General features: G+C 38.4%; 1 protein-coding gene across 2 annotated transcripts in view; it reads left to right on the top strand.

Moving 5' to 3' along the window:
• Positions 1–21,668, top strand: part of GLRB (glycine receptor, beta) — a 49,093-nt gene that overhangs the window by 20,946 nt on the left and 6,479 nt on the right. Inside the window, exons 4-8 of one of the 2 annotated variants that reach the window (XM_009325259.1) lie at positions 895–1,124; positions 4,058–4,140; positions 6,976–7,116; positions 10,339–10,491; positions 16,521–16,813. In XM_009325259.1, the coding sequence (XP_009323534.1) occupies positions 895–1,124; positions 4,058–4,140; positions 6,976–7,116; positions 10,339–10,491; positions 16,521–16,813 (900 nt within the window). The remainder of the gene's footprint in view (positions 1–894; positions 1,125–4,057; positions 4,141–6,975; positions 7,117–10,338; positions 10,492–16,520; positions 16,814–21,668) is intronic. The other variant, XM_009325266.1, reaches the window with a different exon arrangement.

The following is a 21,668-nucleotide window of genomic DNA, read 5'->3' as shown; positions in this document are numbered from 1 at the left end:
ATAAAAAAGAGGCACTGGCTTAAATGTAAATGTAAAAAGCAAAAAAACTTAGAGGTAAGACTGAAAAATCATAACTGACACACTGGGTCGGATTTTTCCTTTGGATGCACACAGCTTTCACTAAGGACAGAACGCATCCGGGTATCGTTTTGCCCTGAGACACATGCTACTCCAATTCCCGAAGGCAAAATTAGGTTCTCACTGAGCATGGCTCTACTACTGTCCATCCTTGAGTTTTTTTAGTCTTGATTTTGTCTCTTTGAGACCTACTCAGTTTCTGCTTTTGTACGTGCTACCTCAGTACTTGTGTTGCAAGCTGGCATCAGTTTTCCTGAGTTACCAAAATAGTCCCAAATCACTGTTACAAGGTCTGAGGCTGTATTCTGGGTATGTAGTGTAAAATCTGTTATCTACCTGGTCTGTTTCTGCTTTTATAGTGTGATATTTTGCCATCAGTGTGCCAGTTAACCAAATGGAGACTAAGCTGGAATTTACGCTCACAGGATATCCTGATAGAAGCGATATCGTGCCTGCTGCCTGCAGCGATTTAGTGTAGTTGAGCTATGGCCTCCCTCTGTCCTGCTGCATGCTTTTCTCTATGCCTAGGTAACAGAGGACTAATAACAAGGAGACAGAAAAATGATCCTGGGGGAAGAATTTGGCTTTTTTTAAAAAAAATGTTACCATATTCAAAACATGAGTGAGACATCATCTACCAATTTGTGGTAAACTTAACACTTACCAATGTCATTTGAATAGTGATTACTATCTTTGCGATAAAAAAATCAGGGCATAAATTGCTTTTCTCTTCAGTCTGATAGAATGGTTTTCTTTCTCCATGGGTTTTTGGCTAGACTTTTGGCTCATCTAATATTTATGTATTCTTCCCATCAGGATTATAGAGTCAACATCTTTCTAAGACAGAAGTGGAATGACCCCAGACTCAAACTGCCCAATGACTGGAGAGGTTCAGATACGCTGACAGTGGACCCAACAATGTTTAAATGTCTTTGGAAGCCGGATTTATTCTTTGCAAATGAAAAAAATGCTAACTTCCATGATGTCACACAAGAAAATATCCTTCTTTTTATATTTCGGGATGGAGACGTCCTAGTCAGCATGAGGTATTTTATTGATATATTTCTACTTTTTTTTTAGATTACTTGATATGAGATATATATTTCTGTGTTAGACTTAGTCACGTAATACAGTTTATGACTAATATTTAAATTCATATGACAGTTTGTAAACAATACTACAATAAATTAAATGTGTGTAAAGAAATCAGATTAAGATGTTTTAAAGCATGTCAGCTGGTAACACAGCAAGTACTAGAAATTTGAAGTGTATGTACGTTTGTACGTCATGTTAAGCTGACACATGAAGTAAACTAGTATTGCTGGAAACAAAATTTAAACCCTTTTGACAATTGCTTGGACTCCTGGAAGAATAATGAAATGGATAAGTTATCTGAAGTAAAGCCTTCAGCAAAACAATATAATGTGCACACCACTTGAATTTCTACATCAACTAAAGAAAATTATGATTACTTACTAATGATATAGGGAAAGGCAGAAATTACAAAATTTGTGAATGTAAATGTTTTGTAGAAGTACTGGAACATAGTCCTGATTAAGTTCTATGCCTTACTGGATTTAGATTTTTTTAGAAGACCCAAAAATATTGTTTAATTTCATTGCAATTAATGCATACTTTTTTGTGGTTTGACTTGGTTTATCAAAGGTATACGCCATGCCATAAAAATAGTCATCCACTGAAAACAGCAAATTGGTTGATTAAAAAGGATCTCGTAGTGAATTACAGCTCTGGAGAGTTTACAGACACAATGATTTGTAGAGATTAGGCTCAATTTCCTAACAGTGAGTGAATTTTCTTCTGGTGTGAACTGGAACATATTGCCCTGATAGAGGAAAAAATTATTATCTGAATATACTGCAACTTTACCGTTAAGAGGGAACCACTTCTGAAATTATGGTCACATGAGCTATTTCTTCATGGAGTAGAAGTGGCTAGAAGAAAGAAAGAAGATGGGAGAGTCTGGGGCTTTTTTTGCCCATTGCAAATCAGGATGAGAAAACTCAATCTCAAGACTTTTGCCAACAGTGATCAGAAAAGAAAATATATTGGGCAATCAAACCATTTCATTTGGCTTACTCTGAAGGTCCTGGTTCTGATTTCAGTTGTTTACGTAGCAGGTGTTGAAGTCTGTAGAAATTAATATTTCAAAATAGAAAATCACTTTCAGCTATAAAAGAAACTTCCCATTTGAAATAGCAAATGTTAAATGAAACATTTGAACTTTTTTCAAATATTTTTCCAGGTTGCAGCTATTCATAAATGAGCTTATTTCAGTCAATAGGTTAGGTTAGCGAATAGTGAATATTGAGTGAATACTAACAGAAGTGTTTCTGACGGAAAAATTCTTCTCTGAAAACTTCCAAATAACAAACCAAATTCAATAAAGTTTGAAATCGATGTCACCCTCTAAAAATATTCTGTTGATTTTAATAATACAGTATGTTCATAAATGATATGTATGCAGGTAAGATTAATTTTTTGAGGCACTGTGGTTTGGTGACATGCCACTAAGATTTTCATTTTTTAAAATACATAGTTGCTATGCCTTGTATTTTTAGTTTACAGAGACATTATCACATATTAATGAAAAAATCTCCAGTTATCAAAATACATGAATGACAAAATGCGTGTGAGAGAAAGCTCTTGCCTGCATAAATAGTTAAGAATTAGGAAACTGAATGTAGGAGTAAACAGCCAGTGCTCACATGAGGGGAAGTAAGCAATAGAGTTCCTCTCTTCTGGGTCCTGTGCTGTTCAACATAAATTATCTGGAAAACTGTGAACTGGCAGGTGCTTTTGATGACGCCAAAATATTCAGGATAGTAAAGATAAGAGACAACAGTGAGAATTACAAATTAATCTAATGACTAGGCAGCAAAATGTGAGATGAAATTCAGTGTAAAAAACTGAAAATTATGCACGTGGGAAAAAATTATTTTAACTTTACATAAAAACTGATTGGATTTGAGGTGGTTATTACCAGCTAGGAAAACGATCTTTGGGTAATAAGGGCTAGTTCTCTGAAAATGTCAGCTAACGGCTCAGTACTGGTGGAGAAAGTGAATTGAATTCTAGGAAGTATTAGGGATTAAAGAGAACATCATGCCACTGTATGAATTCATGCTATCCTTGCATCTTGAATACAAGGCACAGTTCTGGTCTTCCCACTGCAAGAAGGGAGGCAAGGATGGTCAAAGGTATGGAACAGCATCCTTTACAAAGAACAGTTAAGCAAGACAGAACTTTTCACAGTGGAAAAAACAAGATAATTGAGGTGGTGGCATGGAGGTCTCTGAATCATGAAAGGCACAGAGAGAATGGATGGACATTGATTTTTCACCTGCTTTTCCAGTAAAAGAACTATGAGACAGGCTCAAGATAGATAAAAGGAGATGATTGGAGTGTGTGCAGCTTAGCTATGGCATTCCTTGCTGCAGGATGCTGTGCATGTTTAAAATTTGCACGGATTCCAGAAAGCAACTGGAAGCAAAGGAGCTTCTTGGAGGGAAAAAAAATCTGTCAAGGTCCCTTAAATACTGAAGCATCACTTCTGGTTTAGGAAGTCCTTGAGGTGCAACTTTTGGGAGGCTGCTGGATATCTGGCGAAATACCATTTCCTGGTTGCTATAGTCTCATATTCTTCTTCAGGAGAAGAAGAATATGCCATTGGCCACTGCTGGAGACAGGACTCTTTTCTGTGTGGACCTTTGGTTTGGTTGTTCTTATGACCTATATGTATTTTGTCATGTATTAGTAGGTCTCTAATTTGCAAACTATGTTTAATACTTCGACTACTAGAGATCGCTCAATTTCAAACTGCTACTTATTATAACTTTAATTAATTTTTTCTGCTATTTTAGAAGCTGAAAACCAAATACCTATGATTTTTTTTCTTATTGCAGTCCACTGCTTACTTGGCAGCTCACACTGTTTATAAATTTCATTTCTGTATTTTCAGATTGTCTATTACTCTGTCATGCCCTTTGGACTTGACCTTGTTTCCTATGGATACGCAGCGCTGCAAGATGCAATTGGAAAGCTGTATGTAAATCAGTCTGTGCATAAAAACAGTTGCCTTCTAGGCATGCCTGAGAATCAGACAAAAAATGATCAATTCTGTATTGTTCATGTCAACATTTTTAATGAATCTTGAAATTAATATTCACTGGTTCCTACCAACATACATTGCCCTATCAAAAATGTTTCTTCCAGTTATGGCACTCTGCACTCTGTTTTTAGCTTTTGCTATCAAACATAATGACAACTGATGAGTTTTATAAAAACATTTACAATAAATTTAGTAAAATGGAAACACATATAATTTGGAAAAAAGAATCCATAGTTTCCCCAGGTAGTTTTAACTTCCACAAGCTTTGCTGCTTCGTAGGTTATTGGGGTCCAATTTATCCCCTTGCATTGATGATGCATGGTATTGTTTGAATCTCTTTTGATACGGTACCGAAGAAAAACTATTTGATGCCAATGCATTGAGAGCATTTAGTATGAAACCTTTTGAAAGTGGTTTCAAGATGTGTTGTGGATGTAGTCAGGCATCTCTCCTTTGCCAGTCCTTCCCTGGTCTCTAGGTGATTTGATCTTATGAAAGGGCAGCCAGGTCTCATCTCCGAAGGGCTTTGTGCCATGCTGGAAGTTGCAGCCAAAATGTTTCTGAAACCTATCTTCTTCTCCCCAAGTACAAGGGTGTCTACTCCAGCACAGCCTTTTCCCAATACTCCAGCCCTTGGTGATCCCACTTTCATGACAATCTGTTTTGCTGAGTAAGAACAAGCATGAAGCAGAGAGAAGGAAGGTGGCTTGCTCCAGCCCGTTCCTGCTATAATACAAAAATTTTGTCCAGTTGTTACTCCACCAGGTCTAGTGGGGAAGGTGGGGTTAGGGAAGGGAAGACAAAAGCAAAGAAAGAGCAAGGTTAATCAAAGCTGAGCAGGCCATCCTAGTGGGGACAAGGGTAATAATAGTAATGATATCAGAGCTTTACAATTTAGTTTTTGATTGCCAGCATTTACATTTAGAATTGTAGTACGTCCATAGTAGTTTTGCCCGTCACTAATATGTATATACATTAGCTGAAGTAAACTCTTAGGGTAAACCCAAATCAGTTTGGGGTTAAACTGGAATTAGACAGTAATATTAATGGAAGTTTGCTCAAGCTTTCTCAGTCTGCGTTGCTCTACAAGCATTGCAAGGTATAGGTATTCAAGGAAGAACTACTCATAAAAAAAATTCTCAATAACTTTATTTAAACAACCTTATTGTCTCTCTCCATGCTAAATTGAAATATTCAAATTCAGGAGGAAATTGCTCCTTTGGAAAGACAGTGTGCACTCAACTTTCTTCTACCTTTTAATTCAGTTGTCAAAAGTAAGAATGGTACCCATGACCTCTAGCCTGTCCTTCCAGTTCCAACAGTGGGCTTGCTTTCCCTGTTAGCCATTGGCAGTTTTATTCTACTTAAGTTATTTTCAAATCAATATTTTGTTTCTAGTTGCTAGATTTCCAAAACAAAAAAGGCCACCAGTTTTTACTAAGTTATGATCCCCAGTTCTACACATTCCCTAAAGACAACATTTTCACTGTCCAGTAATTGTTATCATAAAGGATCTGGGCAGTTTTGTGATTTGCTGTATGCTGTAAGGGGGTGAGAGTGATTTTATGAAAGAAGCATTAGAACAACTAATTATTTTTTTATATTATCTTCCAACATGGAGCTTGGAGACATTGTGATTTTTATTACGTTGTTGTGAATCTTAGAGAAGTTAGCTTATGAACAGTTTACCTTTTTTAATATCAGCTGTTTTTCAAAGTTATAAAAAAATCTGTCTAATGCGCCCAGAAGAACAGTTCTTTAACCATTTTTCAGAGGTTTTGAATTGCAGTGCTGCATTCCAACTCCATCTTTTTTGTTTCCCCATCTCTGTTCCCATTTCACACACATTCTCTGTTTGAATTAAGTTAATCCTTAATAAACAGAAGGTAGGAGAAAAATGGCATGTAAATTCATGATTATGACTGGCTGGATGGCCAGGAGTATTTAAAAGACGGGTAGATGAGGCGCTTAGGGACATGGTTTAGTGGGCATGGTGTTGTTGGGTTGATGGTTGGACTCGATGATCTTGGAGGTCTCTTCCAACCTTAATGATTCTATGATTCTATGATTCTATGACTGCATATTTAATTAATATTTCCTTATGCTTTAATATTGTGAGCCTAACTTTCACTGCCTCTCACTTGGTGGTGTTGTATATATCATGATTTAGACACTCAGATGTATACTGAAGTCTGTCCCTACTCAGGAGATCATGAAGGCACTGAATTGATTTCAGTAGGACTAAACATCTACTTAAATTTCTGGTCAAGTATTTCCTGAACGTCAGTGCTTTCATGAATCAGGGCCTTTAATCTGAACAACTAAGCAGAAAGGTTGTTTTACACAAAAGCCGAGATTCATCACAGTAATTGAGTTGTTAAATTCTTTTGAAGTTACTAGGACTTCTGAGTGCCGTTAAAGTTCGGTATGTTTTTCATGCTTTGCTGAAGTAGAGCATGAGTGAATATGGAGGCTTCAAAGCTGTGGAGAACAGGGCTTTGCTTTCTTTGTTTAAACAGTAAGCACTGTAACAAACACCTCTTAATCAGTGTAGTATTGCTGATAATGTAATGTTCCACCCACCAAGTCCTAGTTCAGGCCTACATAAAAATTCAGTTGTGGATTATTTCATCTTTGTATTTAATTCTTTGAATAGGAAATAGAAAGAAAAAGAGTGAAAGAAGTATGAAACATATATGCTAGATTTTCTTACAGAGTTTACTCTGATTGAGATGGTTCTTTAAACAATTATTATTTTGCTCTTGCAGTTGGTTACACAACTGATGACTTACGGTTTATCTGGCAGTCTGGAGATCCTGTACAGCTAGAGAAAATTGCTCTGCCTCAGTTTGATATTAAAAAGGAGGATATTGAATATGGTAACTGTACCAAGTATTATAAAGGCACAGGTAGGTAACATAAGTGATTTTCTTGTTCAAAAACTTTAAGCTTTCTTCAATTGCTGTTTAAGGTTAATGGTTAATACTCCAGTTCATGTCTTACATTCTATGGGAGAAAATAGATTACTTTTAACAAACCAGTAGTCCATATAATAGTAACTATCATATATAATTACTGCAAACTAATTCAAATATAGAAACATCTAGGTTGAAGATGAGATTAAATGCTTTTCTTGGTTTTGCTTACATGTCTTCTGATCTTATTATCATCATTTTGTTTCTATAGTCCTAATACCTTTTTATGCTTGTAAATGCCTATCTTTCCTGATAGGATGTTCACGTAGAATTATGCCAGTTGCACCAAGGTAGGATAATTTTGGTTTTCTGGTTCAACTTTTGTTCCAGAAGTCAGCACGGTGTATTTTAGTCAGTGCTCTTGCATCATATGAATAAATCTCGCATTAAAACTCAACGAGGATGGCTGTGGCACTGCAGCATCTAAGGATCTTCTGCAAGTTTCCTGTTGACTATTCAGCTGAAGTCAAGGGTCTGTTACTTGCAGTTGCTCCTGAGCTAGATCCCAAGTCTGAAGAGATCTCAGGTAACCTTAGTAGGTCTCAGAGTTAAGGAATTCAACCTGAAAAAGGTAATGAAAATTGAGATGAGGTTTGGTTTTTCACTGCAAAATGAGTGAGTTCTTAGCCTAACTACATAATTCAATATCTCAGGCGATTTACCATTTATAAATAATATTAAATTAGCTCCCCTCAGGAAAATTCTGCATTTGTGAAAGCACAACAAACTGACACTGATTGCATTCAAATCTAAGTCTTGATATGGTAGAAGTTTACTTAGCAGTGAAAAAAATATTTTATTCTTAATTAAATAATGAATTTACTGAAAAAAATAGGCTATAAAGTGGTGAAAAGTTAAAGGGATGGATCTTGCAATTCCCAAATAAAATTCATACAAATGGGAAAATTAGAAGACTTACATTCTATTTGAGGGAAGAAGGAAATACTTACTCAAGATTGCTATCTTGTTATTGAAGTTATCATCATGATCATTTTGAGTTTTGCTGTAAATCTAAAATTAAACATCTAAAAAATCTTTAGATATTTTAGGTATTTTTAGGAACCTTAAAGAAAAATCTAAGAATTGTACACTTTACCATTAAACAGGAAAGAAAATTGGTAGTGTTCTCTCAAGTTTCAGCACCTTGTGACCACAAATTGAAATGACACTGTGCAAAGTGCTCAGTAAAATGGGCACATTTTGTGCGTGTGTATGTGACTTGAACATTAAAGAAAGAACATGAGAACTGTCAGAGTGGGTGGAGTGACAACATGAAATTTTAAAAAGTTTTCATAATTCTTTTATTGCAAATGCTTTTTCTTTGAAAATTAAGATCATCCATGTTAATCTCATAAACAAGACTGGAATTAATACTTCATTAATGTGAATGGAATATTTCAGTACTCTGAAGTATTTTTAAAGGTTCTTTTCAGTAATCAGTAGTTGTTTGATTTACTTTAAATTCTTATACTGAAGGTATTTAAAAAAGCAGATTTTGCACACATAGTTAAAATTAATTCACTTAAGGATTTTGTCAGGTAATCAAGAGGCAGTGTTACATGTACAAGCAAATTTTCAAAATTATGGCTTATGTTTCATTATTTAAAATTATTTCAAAATTCTTGCCAATTGCAAAGAACTTAATCTTTACTGTCTGTTTACATCAACTGATGTTTTATCATACCTACCTAAGTAGAAAGAGGGTCAACAAATTTGGGGTGACTTTTTGTGGCAATAAATTGAATATTTAAATTTGCAAATTGCCTACTCTTTTTTTATCAAAATGTATGACAGATGCAAGTATGTCCTCGCGAGCTGAATGGTGAGGGCAATAGATACTATTCTCTGCCTGATGAAAGATGATACAAAGCCATACAGAATACATTTCTGGCATAAAGCAAACAAATAATGATTTTGAAGGTCATCCCTCATTTGAAAATAAAACCTAAAAGTATCTGGAAACTATTCAGAAATTATAGAGGGGAAATTTGTCAGACAAAAGATCATTGAAGAGGACAGAAAGAACTATGAAATAACGTATAGTGTCTTCTACACAAGGAAAATTTTCGTTAATGTTTTGGTTTTTTGTTGTTTTGGTTATTGTATGCCCAAACAGCACTTTTAAGATGACTTATACAGCACTTAATTGATAAAATATAGAAGATAAATACATATATTTTTGACAGATTCTGTCTTCTAAATCAGCTTTGCACTAACTTTATTTATAGATATAGACTCATCTGAATTTTGAAATTGCTGTAATATAACATAGGAATGCCTTTTCCTTGCGATAGAATAGTTTATGAAGTTGTTTTTACAATGCTATTGTGTTAGTATTAACATAAAAATGCTGATTCTGCTAATTGAATGAACAGAAAGAATATGAAATATGAACAGAATTTGTTTTCTGGTTATCGGACTTCCTGATCCATCTGTTATCTCCAGCAAAACCTCTAGTGTCTGCAGCTTTATTTTTCATTGAATTCATCTTAACAGATATCTTAAATGTTTGTGTGATTTAGATCCTCATTTTAAAAGATTTGAGGCAGTATTCCTTTTTTTCAAAATTTACAGTGTTTTTAGAGTCTTTTTTAAAAAGTCTGTACCAATTTTAGAAGTCACCTGTGCCAGCTTTCAGTACCGGGGAAATCTCTGCTTAGAGTCACGTTCAGATCGCCTCTGCATTCTAAACTTTCTGCACATATTTCTTAATTCCATCTTTTGCACAAATTAATACTAAGTAGGATTTTCAGATGAGCGTAAGCTAGTATGACTGCTAGACCCCATTGGTTTTATCTGGACTGCACCTTGAAGCCAGCACCAAGATGAGAGTCGCTTTAACTGCCTGTTACTGATGTGCTGTGAAAAGACGGAGGGTGCCTTATAGAGCACAGAGAGTACCATATGCCTGACCACACTTGGCAGTTATATAGCTCTGTGTTTTGAACATTTTTTTTTTCAAACTGAACTCTTTGCCTTTATAAAGAAAATCAAATCATTGAACTTTAAAGGTCCCTTCCAACCCAAACTATTCTATGATTCTATGATTCTATAACTTTTGCTCTTAACCTAAATAGAAAAAGGCCTAGAAGATACAGATCTGAAGAGGTTGACCTGCAAAACACATTAAACATGAATGCATTTATTTCTTTAAAGGTTATTACACTTGTGTAGAAGTAATCTTCACTTTAAGAAGACAAGTTGGATTTTACATGATGGGTGTTTATGCTCCTACACTGCTAATTGTTGTTCTATCCTGGCTGTCATTTTGGATCAATCCCGATGCAAGTGCTGCAAGAGTCCCACTGGGTAACCTGCGTTTACACGTACCATCACAATCCACTTTAATGCCATTGAGCCACCCTCAGTTGCTTTGACAACATGACAGTGGACACTGAAAGCAACTTCACTTCCATTATCCGCTCATTTTCACTGAAACCTCCTCATTCCTAGTCCTGTAAAATCCACCTTCACATTGAGACTTCGCTTGATAATGGTTCCAGGACTTACGTGAAAAGCACACTGTCTCTGCTCCTCTCAACCCAGACAAATCTGATCTTATCCATACACGGGTGATGCTGCAGACACTGCACAGTGGCAATATGCAGTTTATAGGAATCTGAACATCTGAATAAACCGTAAGAAAGCAGGAAGATGAGTAAGGCTCTAAATAGCTACCTCTTGGAGCAGTTTTTTCTGAAGAGTAATAGAAACAGAATGATGTCTGGAAGAGAATTAGCATCCTTGTTACCTGATTAGTTTTATTTCATTAGAGACTCAGTTCATGAGTACTTCAGGCTCATACTTTCATGCTGCTCAGCACAACACAGTAGGCAGGCCCTTCATTTATTATGAGATAGTAGGACACAGAGTTAATCAAAACAATATTATCGTGGATAACTGGGTTTTACATGGGACTCTGGGTCTGGGGTGGCCAAACCTGCTGACCCCAAGAGCTCAATGAAATGCAGAGCCAGGCTCTTGCATCCTGACACTTCTCCTATTTGGATTCCCATCCCCATGCCGTGACCTCTCCTTCCCCATGCTCTGGCCTCCTCATGCTCCCATTTTCCCTGGCACTCCTCCACAAGTCCATACCCCTTATTTTCCAAATCTTGTCCGTGTCCCAGGAGGTTCAGTGCACCTGTTTTCAAGACCCCATGGGTGAAGTTGCAGAATCCCTCCAGCCCCCTGCCTTCCTCAGAAACCTCTCACCCACACTTGAACCTCCACAGCCCCCCAGGACATGAGTCCTGTGCAGCCTCAGGTGTGTCGATAAGCACTGGAGACCCTTGGAGTCAGGACTTGCCACATCACCTTACCAGCCTGTGTCTGTGACCAGTAGAGTCTTGCAGTAGTAGGCAGCTGAAATCCCTGTGTTAAGAGCCAGCTGGAGCAGGAAGGGTGCCTGCTGAGTTTTGTTAGGTGGAAAAGCGTCCACATATCTGCTGGCCTGAGCCCCACTTCTCCCATCTCAGGTCATCTACCATGCCTTTTCCTCCTCCAGTGATATGATGGGCGAAATAAACTAAAAGTGCTCTAAAAAATTTGGAGAACCATGACTGGAGTGTTACTTTTGGCTTCTGAGTCAATGTTGGCTACCTTGCTCTAATTAAATGTAACAAAACCACTATTTCATTACATTCATTGTATCTTTTTTCTAGGGTTCTGTTTCAGAATACAAATCAGCTTTATTTTTCTTGACCTTTAAAAATATTAATAGTTACTTGGGGAGGAGTCACAATGTATATCAGTTTGATAGCAAGTAACAAATACAATCTCTTACCTTGAAAAGTAGCAAGGATGCATTCCATAATGCGAAACATAAGACATTTTAAGAAAAAAAAAAAGTGTGAGAAACATGTAGCGTGCCTTAAATTAAAAAGATAGAAACAAGAACTGGAAATATTTTTCATGTAGTGAGCTCCAATATGATCAAAACCTGAGCTGTATTTCTACTTTTATAATTCTGCACTTCAAATAGCTGACCGGACAGGATTAGTAATTATATATTAGATTTGTAAGAGGTATAGTGCTGGATGTCTTTGTGACTGAACACGCATGCTTCTTTATTGTTGTTTTTTTTTTCATTTACTATAAGTGTTTATCGGCTCCTTTATGTATTAGCATTTATGAAATAATGCATTTTCAAAGATACTAACCATTGGCCTGGTTACGTGAGTTTTCCTGACTCCCCGGAGAAGCAAAACCCACTAAATCTGACCATCCTTTAGTCATGAGTCAGTCTTTAGTAACGCAAGTTGATAGCACTGTCACTGGGGTAAGTTTTATGTTTCTCTAGTTTGCAAGGGGGCGACAAACTAACTCTTCTAGCTACATCCTTGAAGATAGTTGACCTTGAAATCTAATGATTAATATTTCTTTGTCAAGTGGATGATATCCAATCCCAAAAAAGTGTTACCAATGGCCACTACACTCTCAATAGCTAGATACAGATCTCATCAAATGAGAAGCTACTTCAGATATACTTACAAATATCTTAATACAGTCTTCCTTAGAATTAAGTATAGTGGGCTACTGCTCCCATGGCTAGGCATCTCAGAAGCTTTAGGGAAGCTTCTGAGAAGTGTTTTAGGGATACAAGATACTTTGCAAACCAGTAAGCAGAACATGTTTTTGTAGACTGATTAATGTTCTGGGAGAAGGATGTATGTTTGTTTGAAGAAAAAGCCTTTGTCTGTGCAGGAACTAAATAAGTTGCAAGCTCTGTAACATTTCACCCGGTTGGAACGTCTGGTGGTAGGGAAGTCCACAAAGGACTGGTACCTGGACAGCTGTGGCTAAGCAACATAAAGGCTGATGTCACTGAATGCTTCTTTCTAATTAAATGCTGGTGTTTCACCTTTTGGTGAGCCCCACAGAGGGCTCTCCAGTTCTTTACAGGTGGACAGTGTGCCAGCATCTGTTTAAAAAATCCCTTTCTTTCCTTCACTGCCGTGATCCCCAAAGGGAGCAAGATCTTCCCTGGAGCTGTAGGGATCTGAGGGACGTCGGACTTCTGTCCACGCGCAGCGGCCTGACAGCGTGGAGCATTAGTCCAGAGTGCAGGTGGGAGTACAACAGGGTAACTGAAGGCTTGGAGTAGTGATGATATATTCCACACATACAAAGGACAGCTAGATCTGAGGCCAGGCATGCACCCGCCCCGTCACTCCTGTCCTAAGATCTGTCTTAGGAACTTAGTCATAAAATTGTAAAAAATGTAGGGTCTCAGAGGAAGATGTAAAGATATATGTTAGAACTGTAGTACGAAGAAGGATTGGCAAGAGTATGTCTTTTAGTTTATGAAGTTTAATGAGAGAAGAGAATGTATTAAAGATATCAAATTATAAGGAAAGAAAGATGGAATATTACCTTTTTCAATAACATTAGTGAGATGAAGCCAGACATTTTTAAAGCAGTAATATAAACCAGAAAATACTGTTTTATACAGCATATAATTAACCTGTGGAATTCACTGCCAGGAGATAGTGCTGAGGCCAGTAAGTTTGATGGATTCAAAAAAGGAGATTTATTTATCTGGCACCACGTGCTGAAGTACTTTGCTGGATTGGCACCTTCTGATATTATCTACATGTAACCTTAGGCAGTATTTTTAAAATAGTAGCTCTGTACAATCATGCTTTAGGCTGGGAGCTAACTAACCTTACTGATAAGGTAAACTTTGCTATCAAGAGGGATGCCACACTAGGGGAAAAACTGCAGAGGTATTTCCTAGAAAGGCCGACTTTCCCTTTACTTTCCAAGTGTAGAGGAAGGAGCTCTGTCCCTTCTCTTTAGTGCTTCCTGAGAAGAAAAGGGGGATATTTTGTTTCCCTATTTTTTTTTTTAATAAGTAATCTTGCAGTTTATTTATTCATTCTCCTCACTCAGTTTGAGCCCTGGGCTTTGGACTGTGTTAGGTAAGTACCTAGTGCAGCTGCTGCCAGAGGTGCAACTTACAACTCTGGTGCTAGGGTCTCCAAGACCATGCCAACTCTGATCTGGCAGCAAATGGTTGCTTAATAGAATATTGCTGTGCTTCTATCTCACTTCATTGTTACCTTGAAAACCTAGAAGTTTCTCAGTCTGAAAATGAACTTTTCATCCCAGGAATCCAGGCAAATGGAAATTAGCGGCAGGTCACCATGACCTCAATTGCTCTGCTGAACAAACTGATGAAAGCGCCACTAAAATCTTTTCAGCTAGCAGAATTTATAAGTTAGTTTTGTAGAATTAAATCCAAGATTGTAAGATCTACTATTTTAAGCTCTACAAAGTGGTTGTACAAATGTTTTAAGCAGCAGGCATGATAATAATACTCGCATATTAAGATGGTAAACACTTTTAAAGTTAGTAGGAAAAAAATTACAATATCCAAGTTGTTGAGCCGGTCTATATCATTGGTTAATTTGGTTATTCATGGTAAGGGTAGAGGCTGCCTTTCAGAAGCCTAGCATAGACATGGCATGGTACTTGATACAGTACACTGTTAGAGAACGAATAGAAAGCTGGGCATAGGTGTCCTTTATATGTTAAGAGGCAATACAGCCTTATTTGTACTTGTTATTGCAGTTCATTACGATCCATAATTAGTGTTCAGCCCAAGACAGCTGGTGTTGGTCAGTGAAAATAAATTTATTAAAAAGGAGACTATTCTATGCTGACTTTCTATCCTTATGGGCATGTTTATACTTGAATGCATCAGATACAGTAGATCAAAAATAAACTAGAGAGGGCACTGAGGTTTGTTTGTTCAGTATTTGCCATGTCTTTATGATCTGACATAGCACATCTGGCCATTCTGTATTATCCCAGTGGACAAAAAAATCCAGCTTTGCAATGATACATTGTTATTACACATTTCAAAATAAAACATCATAAGATTCTGTATTTTAAAATCATATGACTGTAATGATTTCTTTATAGTTTCTCTTCAGTGAAAGTATAGTTTCACTATACAGCTAGTAAGTTGCCCTTTTGAGATTTGAGATTAACACCAAATAAATTATCACATCAATCTTATTGAAATCCAAATGGGAACAGCAGCAAAATAATGATATGTTATTGATGATCAACTAGAATTTAATACTTTCATATGCCAATACAGATACTTTCAGTTTTATTAACAATTTCACATCCTCAGTTACTTAAAATAGATCTGAAGAAAATGATCTCTCTATGACTTACGGGTTTTTTTCATGCTTTGGATAGCACACGTGACCAATATAAGAAACATAGTCAAGACTAACTATCTCCTTTTGGCCAACATTTTCTATAGACATCATTACATTTCATGAAGCTACCCACTCATAACTAAAGAAGATTTTTATCATTAGCATTCACAAAACCAAAATGGGACATTCTGGCTGGGAGGGTGAAATAAGTTTTCCCCACATGACAGCCATTTCTAAAGTTCGCTTTTTCCAAATGTAGCTGTTCATGCTACTTTTGCCATTTCATAGGAGCCTTTTTGAGATCAGGCTTGTATTTTGTCTCTTGCAATGCGAGCCCTGTGTTGATGGTGACATTTGGAAGCCTTGTAAGGAGCAGTGCTTGTTGAAACCTAGTTTGATGATGAGTGTGACCTTTCAACAGCCTTTGCAGATGTATTTTTTTTTCATGATAGGGGTTTCCTAAAAAGCCCTTTATCTAGAAATCTTCCTCTAGATCCTGGAAGCTGAAATAGGGCATGATTGTAGACCCTCAGTCACCTCAGTGTTTTCATCTTCACAGTGAGTTGGGAACACAGACTTTTTAATGTGCTGGTAACAGTTCTGCTCTTTAGCAAAAAGTTCCCTTTCAACCTAAGTTTTGCATATCACACTTGTGGACAGGTCATTCAGAGAATTGCCCCTACTGTAGCACAATTCAGATTTCTGGGACAACAGTAGCTCTTCAAGTCTAATTTAAAGGACTTGGAGTCTTTTGATTTAAGTATCATATATTTCTCCTCCATCTTGCCAGACTTAGTTGCATATTGTAGGGCAAGTCTCTGGAAAGCCCATTTCCCAGTTGTCTGATGTGTGATGAAGCAGGAAAACCACAGCAACCAGTTTAGCCTCACTTATTTCTTTCTCCATTTATAAAATGAAGGTACTCATTATTAATAATTCATCACTAACTGCAATATCCTACATGAGTATTCAGTTTAACTTGTTCATTAACTGAAGGCATGTGCACTTTGTCTACCTGCTGCAAAATACACCGACCGCATTGTGAAGTCCCATTCACTGTTACAAAACATCATTCAGTGTTGTCTGTTTCAGAGGAAGAACACAGCCAGTGTCAGTAAGGGTAAGTCTTCTTTAATCAACACATTGTTTTTCTTTCCGTAGGTATTTTCTCAGTGCTTAGCTTGGCATCTGAATGTACCACTCTTGCCGCTGAACTTCCCAAAGTGTCTTACGTGAAGGCCTTAGATGTCTGGCTGATTGTTTGCCTTCTCTTTGGGTTTGCATCCCTGGTGGAGTATGCGGTGGTTCAGGTAATGCTAAACAATCCAAAGAGAATTGAAGCCGAAAAAGCAAAGATTGCCAAGGCAGAGCAAGTGGAAGGGAAGGGTGGAAATGCTGCCAAGAAGAACACTGTGAATGGCACAGGGACTCCTGTCCACATCAGCACTTTACAGGTAGGAGCTGCGACGCTGTGTACGCAAAATCAGCATTATCCTCTGTTAACGCGATTCCAGGAATATACTGTCGTAATAGTTTTGGATAGTGCTTAATCTTAGAAGTTGCCAAGACGTTAAAAACATGCTGGTAATTAATGGCTAGCAATCTGACCAATTGGTCCCTAGAGATTTGGGGTCAGAGGTACTAAATGAAAAATTTGTCTTTTAATATCCTAGCGCCATGGTTGCTGCTGAGCTTCAAGGTAAATAAAGTAGCAAGCAGCTTTACAGTTGCTATTTTTCTCATAATAAATAGCAGCTGTCAAGCTGTAACTATTCGGAGGACAGGACTCTCAGTCAGTATTTGCTGAGAGCATACTCAAATAACACCCGTCTCATTGCTTTCCCTGGGATGGCCACAGCTGCACCGCGTTGCATGTCAAGCATCTCTGAAGCCAGAGGTCGAGAAGTCTTGGCATTTGTAAACAAAAGACAGGTCTCTCTTGTCTGTCAAACAGTTCCTGCATTTCTTGTGTTGCCAGATAGAGTTTATGGGTAAATTGGCCAGATGTCATTATATGGATAAAGATGAGATGTACGTCTTAGCTCAGGCCAGTTTTCCATCATGATGGTAGCTTCCCGGTGTTGTATAACTCCCCCTTTGTGCTCCAAGAGTTATCAGACATCCCAGGCAAACTGCCGTCACTCCTGAGTGGTATTTAAATGACATTTATTCTACAGAAGAAAATACGTTATGCTACAATATATGAAATACGAATTTGGCTTATAGTTTTCAATGACTCAGCAATTTAGATGTGTAAAATAACGCTATTAGGCTTTATTGGTAGTGTACAATGTGACTGTAAAGCTTCTTTAAGGAGGGAGTCGTTTATGTCAGAATGGCAGCAACCCTGTCCTAGTATCAAGCTGGCATTGCCCCATAACAAATTCCCTCCAGTCCAGAGGAGCTGCAGGTATTGCAGAGTGGTGCACTTTGCTACTATAATTCATATCTGGTAGAAGAGTCTCCTGGGAACTGTTTTGGCAGGCAACCAGGCTCAGCTTAACGCAACCCCATGTCTGCTTTTACTTGGGTCACAAGTAATTCCCCAAGCCCAGGCAACGTGGGAACTGAGTAGAAGGAAAGATGGGTCTGCTATAGTTTTGCTTCCCCTGAACAGAATGTGATATTTTTGCATCCAGCAATTTGCAGGTCCCAAATTCAGCTGTTTCTTGTGATAGATAGTTGCAACAGTCCGGCAGAGCAGCATAAAATCTATTTATTCCTATTTCAAGTACTTAACAAGTGTAAGTGTACAGCTTGATCAATTACAAGATTAACAAAAAACTACAGTTTTTCAGTAGTGTCAACAAAACCAAATTGCTAAATTACTGACTCTCCTCGGTGTGTACACCCTTTAAGGTGCTTGCCATTGCCATAGCCATAAGGAGAATAAAATGATAACTTTTATCACCTATGCTATCCTTTCATCTTTTAATAAATTTTTTCAAGAAGGCAACTTTGGGTGTACAGTGCATTTTAAGACTTAGAGGAAGGGGAGTCCTTGTCCACAAAAGTTAAGCGACGTTCCCCATGAATGGTGTCTGGCAGTAGGCTGAAGGTTTTTAGGATTCAGACCTCAGTCTGCCCTCCAAGATCTTGCAGTGTCAGCTCCAGAATCTCATGTTTGACCTGCATTTTTCAGGGTCTTCCCAATTTGTTATCAGAGACCTTTAACATTTCAATATCTATAATCTCTGCAACAATTATCTGTTGGATTTATATAGAGTCATGGGCATGTGTAGCTTCTGATGATCTTTATACAGAGTTACAAAACATTTGGAAGATGTTGGACATATTGGAAATATGTACTCATTGCTGTAAAAGCTGGTCATGTGGCTGAGTGGTCACCTCCCCTCATAGTTAGTGATCCAGCTTGTATCCAGCCACCTGCTTTGAAATATAGCCTACCTGAGGAAGGGTGTCCTGGGCTGGTAATTTCTGGGAAGATCACCAGGCTGAGGCAGAAAAAGGTCTCAGACGGATGAGTCATTTGACATCAGGATGTGGTAGGACAGTGATGCTAGATTCTATGTATTTGAATGCTATAAATCTACCTAGCTGAAAACTCCCTCTCTGAACCAGCTACTGCATAGGAGTACTTTGAAAGTTCTTAGCCCTGGAGAAGCCTGTACTAAACTCCTAAGTCAGAACAGGTCTAAATCTTTCAGTAGCTTTGGCTCCTAATCCAAGGCTAGGCCTGCCCCACAAAATTCAGATTGCTCCCATGCAGACCTAGTAATAATCCAGTAGAAAATGCATTTGTCATATGGCAAATATGCGAGGGAGGGAAACATTAGAGAAACAGGTAATGGAAAAAACCTGTATGTTGAAAGGCATAAAGAATACGAAACAAAAAGAGGCCAGAGTGCTGTCCCATAATTTCAGGAGCTGTTTCTCATCAGGGTCATGTGGGATTGTGTGTGAGGAGAGAGCAAATACTGTGCTAAATGTCTGGAAAGACTTAGGCAAACCAATGTATAGTTTTAGGAGAAAAGGAGGACAACTTGGAACTGCATCCCTGACATGAGTGTGCATCCTATAGAAATGGTTGAGGATGTTCTCTTTCCACATAGGAGGTGACACTAAGGCAAAAGTGACTGGAGGCGTAGCTGGAAATCTCGCCATAGCTAGGCTTGAAGCAGTGGATAGACCAGATGGGGCTCAAAGGTAAAGCCAGCAGGAAAGACCTGGAAGCAGAAGACTCCAAGTGGGGAAAAACAGAGAGCATGAATAATTGCATTTATAAATGTTTCTCCAGCTTAAATGAAGCACTTCTTTATTATGAGACATTAACTGAATGGTGCTGATACATATCTGTAAGTTACTAGAGGGGAATCAAGTTTAAAAAGAGAAAGTGCTTTATTTCACTTTAAAATGCCCCTGATCCCAATGCCAGGCCAGTTTGCCAGCATTTCCCAAGCAGCAAGTTGCGCTCTTGCTGCCTCTCGCAGCCATGCAGCATTGCAGCAGTGATGTCTCTGCAGGAGATTTGGGGAAGGGGCCAGTACAGCGGGGTTGTTGGGGTGGGAAGGTCCCGGGCATGGGGAGGATCGGAGGGAGTGCAGGGAAGCAAGTGGGGTGGTCAGACGTCCCTGGTTCCAGCCCTCATGGAACAACTTGCTTTCATGTGCTCGCTCCATTTGTGAAAGATAAAAATGGCATCTGGTCTGGAGACTTGGCATGTTTGATATTAGTAAAAAACAAGCCATAACAAAAACAGGTGATCATACTTAAAAATACAAGCGGCCGTTGTTCCTTTTTTATGACAAGAAATCGGGTAAAAGGATAAACTTTTCAGTATAACCTAAAAATTAAAAGCTTGATGCCATTCGTAATTGAAGGTGAGGAGAAGAGATCCCCTGGAAGAAGAGGGTACATCTGGAAGTTTTCAGTAGGAAGCATGCTGTGTCAGTAAAGTCAGTGATCACGACTGATAGTCACCAACAGCAACAGAGAAGATGGCAGGATGAAAACAATGCTCGCAATCTAAGATCAGCCAAAGATGGAGAAAGCCTTCCGTGGATGCATAGCTACTTCTCCTCTCCACCAAATCCTGCGTACTGGCTGACGTAAAAGCTGTATGTTGCCAGCGTACGCCAAACCCAGGAGTTCATGCTTTATGACTCATGCCCCCTCCAACAAAAACCCTTCAAATGTCAGTGCCATTTTAAGCCCACAGGTTTATCGATACGACTGTCTGATTAAAGTCGAGTGGCAAGTCCACTTGCCAGTCCACCTGGCAAGATCAACCTGAATCTGTAGAAAAAAGAGAAAATTCAACATAAGCACTTCTGCTGTGTTTGCTAGGAGCTACAATGGCTATGCATTTACAGGCAAGAAGCCATGAGAAAGAACAGTTTTGCTCCCTTAGTTCGTAGTGGCTGCAAGTAGATGCTGTTCTAAGCAGAGAGGAAAATTATGCAACCTGGGGGTAACTGCTGGCACTGGCTTTTTATTGGGAATCCTCAGTAGGAGTTTGCATGTGTTTCCTAGCAATGTAACATCATACAGTGAGAAAAACAAGCAACAACGGAAATGTTTTGAAGATGAATCAGTTTCTTTTTGCTTTCACTGGTGGCGTGATTACAGGGAGAGATTGCACTGTTAACTATAACAACACCCCTCGATTTGAAAAGTCACATTTTCATCAAGCCCATTTACAGAAGCTGTCCCCCACAGATAATGTGCTGATGACTGGAGAGAACATTTGCTAAAAAAATGGCTCTGGCAGATGATGGATACTGCTATGCAAGTGGTAATAGCTCTAAACCCAGTTATTTTCAAAGAGGAGTAGTGCTATTGCTTGCCTTACCTTGTCAGAGCTACATCTAGGCTCTGAAACCTGATATGGGTTATGTTCATCTCTACTGATTTATAATATACCTGACCACTGGTGGTGACCTGTGGTGACGTGATCCTCCCATATTGTCTTTTCCCCTCGAGTGGCACTCCAGACTCAGACTTTTCTTGTAGAACCACCAGAAACCCAGTTTACATTTTATCTTGTACACAAAACCACAGGCTGCAATCTATTTTAATAGTTCTGACAGCATTTCAGGTACAGGGTAGGTACTTTCTGCTCTAGTGACTCACGTATCCATCCTTGGAGATAATTCAGAACATGACTGCAAAAAGGCCCCGAGCAATCCGCTTTGAGCAGGGGGTTGGACTAGGTGATCTCCAGAGGTCCCTGCCAACCTCAGCTGTGCTGTGATTCTGTGATATTTTATGTGTAAATGTTTTTTGTGCTGTACTTTGCCATTAGTGGGGTAATGAGAATTTGCAAGGAACTTAATATTTGGAATGTGA

This window comes from Pygoscelis adeliae, unplaced genomic scaffold, assembly GCF_000699105.1.
Source record: "Pygoscelis adeliae isolate BGI_AS28 unplaced genomic scaffold, ASM69910v1 Scaffold170, whole genome shotgun sequence".
NCBI classification, from domain to species: domain Eukaryota; kingdom Metazoa; phylum Chordata; class Aves; order Sphenisciformes; family Spheniscidae; genus Pygoscelis; species Pygoscelis adeliae.
The sequence above is the reverse complement of the archived record's forward strand: the minus strand, read 5'-3'. Positions and strand labels throughout refer to the sequence as shown.